The sequence below is a fragment of the Anser cygnoides genome, chromosome 10, assembly GCF_040182565.1.
Source record: "Anser cygnoides isolate HZ-2024a breed goose chromosome 10, Taihu_goose_T2T_genome, whole genome shotgun sequence".
Lineage (NCBI taxonomy): Eukaryota > Metazoa > Chordata > Aves > Anseriformes > Anatidae > Anser > Anser cygnoides.
The window spans coordinates 9,671,089-9,682,289 of NC_089882.1; the positions used below are offsets into that span (position 1 = coordinate 9,671,089).

Below are 11,201 nucleotides of genomic sequence, written 5' to 3' on the forward strand. Positions count from 1 at the left end.
AAAAGTATTCTAACTTTACTAAAGAAATAATTGTGGATTCTCCCCTACAATACTCTCCAGTTCTGATCAACTTCTTGTGCCAGTAGAAATGGAAAGAGTACAGAGAAAGGCAAGAAGAATATTAAGTCTTCATAAGACTGGGATGCTTCAAGATGTTGAAGATCCTAGTTCCAAGAGGCAATCAACGTGTAAAGAGGGAAAGGCAGCAACAAACCGCACTGTACAAATCCTGTGTAGAGGAGTTCCCCTAGGCCTTCTTCTCACCCTGTGCCAGAGTATGAGGGCTGTATCAGAAGGACCAATGTCTTAGCAAAAGCAAAGGGTTTTGTCAAATCAGGTATATTAAATGGCAACAAACAAAGAAAAGAACTTCTTTTTAACAGTACAGAAAAAGCTGATGTATGCATGGTCCGTTCTTTGGCCCAAACTTTGTATAACTGAATAGAGAGCCAGATTTTCGCATAAAATTGTATCACTCACAAATCATATATTGAGCAATACATGTAGATGTCAAGAACAGAAATTACTTATCCTGATTTTCTACGTTGGAATTGTTTATTCTCAAAAGTTCAGACGGTGTTTCAATGACCCCTCACTGTAGCGCATTCCCGATAGCACCTGCCAAAGAACCTGACCAGTTGCCACCGTTGAAGGCAAAGTACTGGCTCGAAACCACCTAGCAATATGTAAATTCCTGTTAAATGCCTCTATCCAGAACAAAAAAAAGAACCTGTAATCACTCACAGCTCTGAAAGCGGTAAAACAGATTACGCTGCACGCTGACTTTGTTCTTTTCTTACCTCCGTTTTCTGCCCGACCCTGGAGCTGTCAGTGCAAGGCCCTGCGCAGAACAAGCCCTCAGACCTGCAGCGTCCAAGCCAAAACCACGAGGAAGTACCAGGCTGGCAGGCCTCACGTATCATTACTACAGTAGGACACACATTACGGTAACGTTGCCAACTTTAGCATGGCATAAGCGTCGAAGTCTGTGGTCCGAAAAGCTAAAACTCAACGCTTGATACCGGTAACACCATAATATCTCCAGACACCCAAGCGCGGTGCCAGCTTTGGTTAGCTTTCCAGGGCAGGATGGAGCATCTTTTGTTACTACCCAGTGCTGACAGCCAAACTACCCAGGAAATGTACCAGAAAAAAAAAGATTTTTGCATCCCTAGAACTAGATGGGCTTTGAAGTCCCTTCCAACCCAAGCCATCCTGTGATGCCAAGCCACCCTGATTCAAGCCCTGCTGCTTTGACCTCCTGGCGTTGTACTCCAGAGGGACGACCCCGAGTACAGCCCAAGGGTCCAGCAGGCCCCCACACGCCCCCAAGGTCACATCCATGCCCACGCCACGCCGCAGCCACCCCGCTGCCCCCCGCCGCCACCCAGCCTGCCACCCGCCGCCTCCGCGGTGCCAGCCACCCTCGAGGAACCCCGACCCCCCAGGACCCCGCAGCAGGGTCCGCGGGACCAGGAGGACGAGGCCACCGAGGCGGCGGTGGCCTCGGGACGAGGTCTCGGGGGGCTCGGCGAGGCGTGCGGGCGGCGCGTCGAGGCCAGGGCGCCATGTGCCGGGGGCATGGCGGGGGGCGGCCGGCCGGGGGGCGGCGGGGGGCTCGGGGCCGGGGAGGTGGAGCCTGGCTCGGGGTGGTGGTGGTGGTGGGGGGGGAGCTCGGGGCCCTCCGCTTCCCTCACCTGGCGGGGCCGCCCCTCGCCAGGGGGCCGCTTCGTCGCCTGCCGGCCCTCCCCAGCCGCCGCCGCCGCCGCCCGTTCTCTGTCGCCGCCGCCGCTCAGGCCCCGGCCGCCGCCGCCTCCCCCTCCATGGCGGCCGCTCCCGCCGGCTGCATTGTGGGAGCTGACCTCACTCCCTGCCGCCGCCCCGCCGCCTCCGCCGCTCGCCGCCATGGGGGCCGTGACCGACGGTGAGACCTCCCTCCTTCCTTCCCTTCCTCATCCCACCCCCCCCCCCGGCCCCCAGCCCACCCCACAAGCCCCCGGCCCCTTTTCCCCAGCCTCTCCCCCCTCCACCCGCCGGCCTCCATCGCGGGCCCCGGCCTCCTCCCGCTGCCTCCTGCTTCGCCGCAGGTCCTCCCGGGTTAACCTGGCCCGGGACGGGCATTAAAAACGCCTTTTCTTTTTTCTTTCCCTCAGATGAAGTTATCCGCAAACGGCTTTTAATCGATGGCGACGGGGCTGGTGACGACAGGCGGATCAATTTGTTGGTGAAGAGTTTCATTAAGTGGTGCAATTCCGGATCTCAGGAGGAAGGGTATTTGTTTTCCCGATTGGGTTTTGGACAAATTGGCCTGCGTTTGGGTGGGAAATTGGGCTTGATCTGTTCTGAAAAAGCAAGTCTGCTGCGTTAAAATGCACACATCTGCTTCTCTGCTTTGGCTCTGTGGTGTTTCCAGAACAAAGACGGGGTGTTACGGTAGGAGATGAGGACCAGAGATGGCTCAAAAATTACGTAGCAAACCCTCATGAAATCTAACAGTGCTCTGAATGTCCTCAAGATTGCCTTGTTGCTTCATGATCCAGCAGTCGTGCTATTATAGCGGGATCATGACTTGAATATTTTAGGTAGTGGTTGTGCATTTGTTCCCCTAGGTAAGGGCACCGCTGTTTTTGTGTCTGCTTCTGCAGGTCTTTATTTTTTAAAAACAGACCAAAGCAGGGAGGGAAATAACACAGTGTTCTGCTGTGGAGGCTGTTTTAAGAAGAGATGTAAATTCCAGGAGGACACCAAGTAATAATGATGGCATGTACAGTGAAGCACTGGAGTATTAAAATGCTAATCTTGGCGGTCACAGAGCCACGTATAGTTGGAAAGTGTACAATGCCTGGATCAACCTGCCCATTGCTTTAATACCAGCTTTACACCTTATAGGACATCATGATAGAATTACTTGATACAGTGTTTCTGACTGCACTTCCACAAATTATACATTGAATCTTTGAAATATTTTATTTGTTTAATAATTACTGTTGTTTAACTGTTTCTTACGTTACCTGAGGCTTTGTTTTCTTGTTATATAAAAGTAGGCAGGTATTTTCATGCTGCATAGGAATGAATATTTTGTCTGCTTTCAGTTACAGTCAGTACCAACGAATGCTGAGTACTTTGTCACAGTGTGAATTTTCGATGGGAAAAACTCTTCTGGTATATGACATGAACCTGAGAGAAATGGAAAATTATGAAAAAATCTATAAGGATATAGGTAAAGATGAGAAAATACTACTTTTTTTTTGCTTGTTGACTATTTCTCTTTCATGAAGAAACTAGAGCCAGTTCTGGTGAATATAATATATACATATGATGAGTGATTTATTTCTTTTTAAATAGTACTTGTGCTTACCTTTTAAGCCTCTCATCCACATGTAAAATACATATAAATAAAAGCTTTTTAAAATCTATTGAAGAGTACGTAGTTTTGAAGCTCAAGGAACTAGCAGACCACCATATCAAAAACAGCTCTTTATATTTTTATAGTTTAGAAGAATGGCTCGTTGACGTGCGTTGTTTGACTTCGATATAACTCTGTATATCTTTTTGTTAAAGAAAACAGTATAGCTGCAGCACACGAGAAGATTTCTGAATGCAAGAAACAAATCCTGCAAGCAAAAAGAATTCGAAAAAATCGCCAGGGTAAGAAGCAACACCTGTATTTACACTGGGTGGTTTCATACATTGTACCAGGAAATAGATTATAAATATTTGAAAATGCAGGGGAAAATACTAGCATCATCAATATTATATACAGTCTGGTGGATTTCATACGCACTACTATAAGTTTGGTGGATGAGCCAGGAAAGGTTGAGCCAGCAGATCTCAGTGACATACAACGTCAGGAAAACCGAAAGAATAGTTCAGAAAGTTGTTTTCAGGCCAAAGGAAAAAAACCAAAAGGATCCAACGGCAATTCAGGTGACATAAGTACTAAAGCACATTATTAAAAGCAAGACAAAAAAATTAAATAGGCTTGTATCCAGCACTGAATATCGTACAAGTGTATGGAAGGTCATGTCTTAGCTTATACAAGAAAAATTGTGCCAGTTGCACACCCACCAACTCCATGTGTAGCCTTACAAAATACCTCTAAACCAGGTACAAGAGGCATATTTGTTCCCTGCTCTTAAAAGTACGTGCTGGTAATTTCAGTTGAAACTTAAAGCATTTCCCTGTAATACTGTCTAAGCAAAAAATTACCAATTGAGGAGAAGCAAAAACTTGTTTTTTCCTAAAAAGTATGATGTGAAAATAGTTTTTAAAAAGAAAGAGCAAAACAGATGAAAGGTTTTAAATACTAATATTTCATCAGTATATGTTTTGTGGATAATTTTGGGCTCAACTAGAGGTTGAAAGAACCTTAACCAGTAGGAATATAGAGTACGTATATCTTCACAAACCTAGATCTGAAGCATTTGCTTTTTGATACCTTCTGTCTAGTCTACTGCACAAGTTTTCCTATCTGAATGACGTGTTTAGCATATGTACAATATTACCATTAGGAAATGTCTGTTAGTTGCCTATATGACCATAATGTTGTTCTTAACGTGCAAAATGTTAAATAAATAAATACATCCAGTTGTTTCTCTTGTAGTAGTCTATGATTTTCTCTAAAAAACTTAAATACTTGTGTAGTATCTTATCAACAGTTATATATTATATATAAAAAAGTGGTATCTAAAAACAGTATTTATGAATCATACACAAAAGACCAAGTGTGCAACAACGCAGAGTTATCTAAAGGTCATGTTTTCTGGCCTCATCTTTTACAAATGACTAGTACTAGGTAAGTTTGAGTGAGTAAATAATAGCTTACAATCATATCTGAAGTTTATTTAAAACAGCTTTTGATGTGATCATCTACTTTCAAATGTTATGGTACGATATAAATTATATACATTTTAATATGTATTTTTGCACGAACGCTTATTTTTGTGTATCAGCTATTATGTACAAATTTGAAAATATTAAAACAATTTTTCAGGAAGTAGAAAACTGGTACTATGCTATGGTGTGAAAGTTTTAATTCTTGAATCTGCATTTTCAGAATTGCTTAGACTAATAACATTTAAATTTATTTCAGAATATGATGCATTGGCCAAAGTAATACAGCACCATCCAGACAGACATGAAACACTGAAGTAAGTATGAGAATGCATTAAAGTATAATAACCCAGAAAGTTAGAAATCATGAGATTTGACATTTCCTTGGTTTCACAGTTTGACCTTTCCTTGCTGTTGTATAATTTCTTTTGACACAAGAAAAACTTAGGTTTCATTTTAAAATTGTGCCCATATGGGCTTTCTTTAATTAATCTCCGTCTGTATGGATTCAGAAGCATTGCTAATAATCTTGTATTTGAAATTTTTCCATTGTTAAGGTGAATGAGTGAACTCAGATGTAAATGCACGACAGTTTATCAGTGACAAGTTGATCAGGACAGAGAGATAGCGCGGCAGTACTGTAAAGTGCACCAGCAAGTAATTATGCAGAATATGTATCACACAGGCAAGTAAGATAGAATTAGAGAAAACAGGAGAAAGCTTTTAGGCTTGTTCTATGTTTTCCTTGTAGTAGTTGTTGCTGCATGCCTGGTTATAAATCACTACCTTATATACCACAATATAACCTGCCCTAGCACGTAGATTAGACCTACCTGCTGTCCAACGTGTCCTGATTATAACTTACAGTATTACTTGTGTCATAGTTGGATTTGAATCACTGTTTGTGCTTTTGGGTTATTTTAAACAATCATGGGGATCATCTTTTGAACTTTATCAGGCCACAAAAACTTTCCATCTATGAGTTTGTTCTTTACATGATTGAAGGTGTAGCATTGGATTGCTTTCTCATTTAAATGCAACTTGTGCCTATCCTGATGTCTTCTTACAATTAAATTATTTCACATTCCGCGGTGTTTTAGAGCAAAAGAAAGATTTTTGATCATATTATTACCCTAATAAAAACATTTTTATAGCTATAAACTTCTGGGACTATCTCACACGCTCCTTTTTTCTAATGTTATTTTTTCCTGCCTTTGATTTTGCTACCACAATTTGGATTATTTCAGTCCATTCTCATGTGGCTGAGCTACTTTGCACTTCATTAGTCAGCATATGCCATTTATCAAGTGAGACTTCATAACAAAGAATTATTACAAGTGATTTTTTTTTCAGATAGGTCAACTGATTAAGAATGGAAACAACTAAACAACACCTTAAAAAAAAAAGATTCTGGGTTGTTTAGATTTTTGGGGGGTAGTTTTAATTTTGTGCAACACATCCAGGTGTGAATTTCTTGAGCAAAGCTAGGAATGGCAGTAAATTACGACTAGTAAATTTAGCATTTTGTCTTTTTTGTAAATTCATTTTCTCTTTAAGGGTATATTGTTAGAAATACCAGTGTGCTCATGCACTGTAAGAGTGTCTATAATATATGCCCTTTTGTCCTTAGTCCTTTGTATTTGTAGTCAAAGATACAGACGAACTATAACAGATTGAGTCTCCATTTTACAGATTTTATAAATGGAACATAATAATGGAAAAAAAAAGTTTGAAGGGAACTTGGTAGGTATTGAAGGTATTTCAGCTTTAATTAACCTCTCCAAGTGAACATGAAGTACAGAAGCTAGATGAAGTTTTCCTCTAGTGTTTTTATTGCAAGGCTTCCTTTCTCTCCAGTTTGAGGGAAGTATACAGAAAAATCAGGTACTTTGAATCAAGAAAGACCACCCTTAAATCAGAGCAGAGGAAGCCTTGCTAACAATGTCATGAACTCAATCACTGAAAACACTAAAGAAAATGTCTTGTGAGGAAAAATGTCATAGTTTATCGCAAGAATTACATTTATAGCTTTTGCAGGTCATATGACACAATGGGACAAAGTTCAGAGAAATAATTTTTTTATGCTTTTAAGGGACTATTTCTTGGAACAACTAGTCCTGCAGCACAAAAGAAGAGAAGCAGTTATTGACTTAGTCAAGAGTAATGCACAGTAGCCAATTCAGGAAGTGACAGGAGCTGAACCACTAAATGACAGTGCCCACGGTGTAATTAGCTGCAGTATCAGAAGAGCTGTTACAGCACCGAGAAATGACACTGTCTTAGAAAAGGAGATATAAAAATGAGAAGATTAGGCGAAGAATTTCTGGAGCTGAAAGTGAAGAAGTAAAACACCAGGTGTAGCTTGGATCTAGGTAGAAAATTGCATGTCTTCTCACAGTCTTACAGCTGACAGCAAGGCGTAAACAGCAACGTTTGGCAAAATAGAAGCCTTTCAGAAACTAGAAGCCAAATACTAGTGAAATAATTGAATAAGCCCATAATCTGTTAGCCTCTTTCCAGTATAGGAAGGTTTAAATGTGACATCCAACGCTCTTTCAAGCATTCCCCTCAAGATACCAGTACACAGCTTCAAAAAAAAAAAAAAAAAAAAGAGGAGAAAGAAAGAAAAAGACACTCTAAGGTAGCACTAAACCAGAACTTTTCCCCAACCATCTAGAGTTACTCCAGACTGGAATGTCTTTTGTGATTCCCTGCCCAGACTGGTTGCAATAGCTGTCAGTGCTTCAGAAAAAAAAAAAATCTTTATTCCCTTGCTGACCTCTATATGTCTCTGCCTGCTAATTAATCAGGGATGGTCAGCCTTAATCTACCTGACCTGTAAAGAAACATTGTTCTCATCTTATGGAGCATAAATGATAGTAGACATTACAGGAAATCGAGAAGGGCCAAACTGGAGGTTTGAGTGTAGGAGTTATCCTTCATCCTCATTTGAAAGCTAGTCAACATTATAGTACCTGCTATTTACCCTATCAAAAAGGGATTTTGGTGGACCACAGTGGGTCCAAATAAGAATCAAAACCAATCAGATGCTTGCAGAAAGGTCCTCAAGAGGGCTTGACAGATTACGTATGTCAAAAGGATAAGAGTAATAACAAAGAATATAGACGTTGCATGCTTCGTTTATCTCTTAATTCCATTATCTCTTAATTTTCCATTAAGATAAAAACTAGGATTGGAGAAGGAAGTATTTATATAGATCACAGTAATAAAAGTATTACATTTTGTTTGCTGAGACGTAAGCTAAATCATGCAGTATCATCCAAAATATGGATTATTTTACACATTCTGCTGTGAGTTTTGTGTGTTATCCGCTGCTATGTCTGGCCAGGCCATTGTCAGAGATAAGGTACTTGGCTATGTGTTTGAGTCAAGTCTCGCAATTGTGTGTGTTTGTTGGCTATATCACTTTATCAGTTATGTTCTCCACACTGGTGCTATGTTTTTATTAATCTACTCCTGTCAACATAAAAAAACTGTGAACTAGCGAGGCCTAGGAAAATACCCCAGGTGTTTAGTGTAACCTGCTTCTTTAAATTTTATTTTATGGTCAAGAAATAACACGTATACAGGCTGAATGCCCAATGTACAGTTGTATTCCAGCTTGGTAGCCCTGTTTTCTATAAAAGTCATGAAATTTTAAGTTTATGACGTTATAGCTTAACCACTTACGTGAAGTAGCCTTGCTTATATGTCATTTAATTTATTATACTTTGTTGACCTTTGCATTGCTATTACCTGTACTATTTATTTAATGGTTCTTTTTCCTCTACTTAGTTCAAATTTATTTTTTAAGACATTCACAGAACTTCTTTGAACATACTGTCACAATTTCTTTCCAGGCAGCTAGAAGCTTTGGGGAAAGAACTTCAACATCTTTCTCACATTAAAGAAAATGTTGAAGATAAGGTAGGTTTCTCATAGAGATTGTTATATAATTTTTTAATAGGAACATAATTAATTGATAGTCTGCTATGAGTTGGTTGGTTGTTCGTGCTCTCAGGTTTCTAAATATGTACTTTGTCATTCCAGTTGGAACTGAGAAGAAAGCAGTTTCATGTTCTCCTGAGCACCATCCATGAGCTTCAGCAAACATTGGAAAGTAAGTGGTGTCCTTAGGTGATATATATATATAGGGATTGGGTGTCAGCAGATCACAAGTAATGGCAGCTTCTAGCTGTGGACTAGCTATGTGCAATTGAAGATGGTGGCCTCTTGCATCGGCAACATCTATTTCCAGTCTGAGTCTGTTCAGACTTTTGTTTTTTTAATTCTACAAGCTAGCCACTATGTCATCTCCTGACTAGCCTTGGGCTGTAGGCAACGCTTCTTAAAATTTTAAAATGTGGAGATTGAGAATAGCTATTTTAAGTGTGATGGGTTTGTTTTTTGCTTGTTTGTTTTTACAAAAAAAATAATCCTGTGCATAGTTTCCAAACTTTCTTGTATAATTCAGGTTTCAGTAATATTGAACATGTCACTGTCCTCATGGTATCATTGGAGATATTACTAAAAATAAATCGAAATATAGAAAAGCCAAATGACTTACCTACTCAGGCAGGAAGCCTGTAATCGAGCAGAAACTAAAACCATCAAACACGAGCTAAATTCAGGAATGCAGTCATTAATCTTTCATCATACAAAGAATATTTTTAAATCGGTGTTTATGGTTCATGCTCTAAGATAGGCAATATTGTTTTAAATATTATTTGCTGGATATTTCCTGTGTCTTTTAAAGACACAATAGTAAGTATAGTCTGTGGAGTGTGACCTGATTAACATACATAGGTGGCTATATGAGCAGACTTTCATTCTCTAAGGCCCTTTAGATCTTCTTAAGCAGAATGAACAGTTAATCCTAGGTGCACTTTAGCAGAAGGTTACTGTTATTAAAGTGTTACTAACACTTGCTTAAGTATTAGTCTCTAAAATACGTTTTCGTATGGATGTATGGTTTACCTTTCAGTGTCTAAAATTTTGTTAAAAAAAATAACAGCTTAGCGGAAGGCACAACTTTATATGGAATAAATAAACCATCAATAAACACAGATAAGGCATCTAATTTGAAGCAGTCTAGCACTATTTGCTTGAATTGATCCTATAGGATTTAACCCATGTTTCCTGTAATAGCTGTAGCATATATCAGCCTTAAACTTCAGGAGGATTTTTTTTTTTAATTTGACCATAGCATTTTTTTTCAATATAGTCCATAAATATAATTTAAGCATATTTCACTAACGATAATATATTATTTTAGATGATGAAAAACTTTCAGAAGCTGAAGAATCTCAAGAAACCCAGATGGAAACAGAGACCAAACAGTAGATATATTGTGAAAACTATTGATCATACCACTGAAGAGTGTCCAAATATCTTCGTTTTGTGTTCAAGCCAGTAGTAAAAGAGCAGGAGCTAAAAACTTTTTCTACTGCTCCTGTGAATTTTTATACAAAAATATTTTGCTTATGTTTTGTTTTGCTTATGCTTCAGGTAAAAACAGTTCCAGGTCTGTACAGGCAGACACTTTGTGTTAGTCCACAAGCTTTGTAAACCAAAACACATTTCATGTCAAAGGGTGAATCTTCTGTACAGTATTTGTGAACTAAGATGTTTGCAAAACAGTGTCAATAAAAGGTGTTTACAAACACTCTTCTATTATTTAGTAGGCCATGAGTCTAATAGCAAAGGCTTTTTTTGTTACTTGATATTGCACTGGTGTGAGTGCACATTTGCACGAGTCCCAGTGTCCGTACCGTAGTGCAGATGGGATCTAAAACAGAACCAAGGTCTTTATTTTTCAAAGTAGCTGTCCTTTTAGAACTTATGTGTGACTAGACTAGAATTTGCTAATCTAATTCTGTAGAAATTATTTGGTTTATATGCATATTTGTCAAGGGGCGTAAAACAGCAAAAATCATACTGTACTGTTTTTTTTCTTTAAGCTGATACAAAGAACTACAGTGATCTGTGCAACCATGTCAAAAGTCACATTTGAAACTGACACATTTAAAACTGCTATGTAAGTGCTTTGTTCTTGTAGAACCAGGAGTCTAATCCTGATAACACTTGTTATCTGCTTCTGGATTTTCTCTGTTTAAACACATTATGAAATGCATTGCAGTTCCTGAAACAGACAGTGGAACCCTTCTTTCCTCACGATGACAAAAGTAAACTGTAGAGCTACAATTGTAATGTTAAAGAATATCAGATACTTTTGTTATTAATAGGTGGAATGTATCCACCTGGACTGTCCTGTAGCTTGCAGCTGAGCAGTTTGCTGGGAGGTAAGAAATACAGGTTACTACCTTCCGAACAGGAGAAGAGAATTGAGTGTGCTTTATAAGATTTTG

The 11,201-nt window shown here is 39.6% G+C and overlaps 2 protein-coding genes across 4 annotated transcripts in view; one reads left to right on the top strand and one right to left on the bottom strand.

The window, feature by feature from the left end:
* The window catches only part of ATXN7 (ataxin 7), an 81,204-nt gene extending 79,367 nt beyond the window's left edge, over nt 1-1,837 (bottom strand). For 2 of the 3 annotated variants that reach the window (XM_067003485.1, XM_067003482.1), the window contains exon 1: nt 1,698-1,836. The gene's annotated coding sequence lies outside the window, so the exon portion shown is untranslated. Of the gene's footprint in view, nt 1-1,697 lie in introns of all 3 variants that reach the window. The other variant, XM_067003483.1, reaches the window with a different exon arrangement.
* THOC7 (THO complex subunit 7) lies at nt 1,742-10,498 on the top strand. The gene is made up of 8 exons (XM_067003487.1): nt 1,742-1,924; nt 2,154-2,271; nt 3,093-3,220; nt 3,562-3,648; nt 5,093-5,150; nt 8,694-8,760; nt 8,884-8,953; nt 10,109-10,498. The coding sequence occupies exons 1-8, from the start codon at nt 1,906-1,908 to the stop codon at nt 10,174-10,176; spliced, it is 615 nt and encodes a 204-aa protein (XP_066859588.1). The 5' UTR covers nt 1,742-1,905; the 3' UTR covers nt 10,177-10,498.
* Nucleotides 10,499-11,201: the final 703 nt, after the last annotated feature.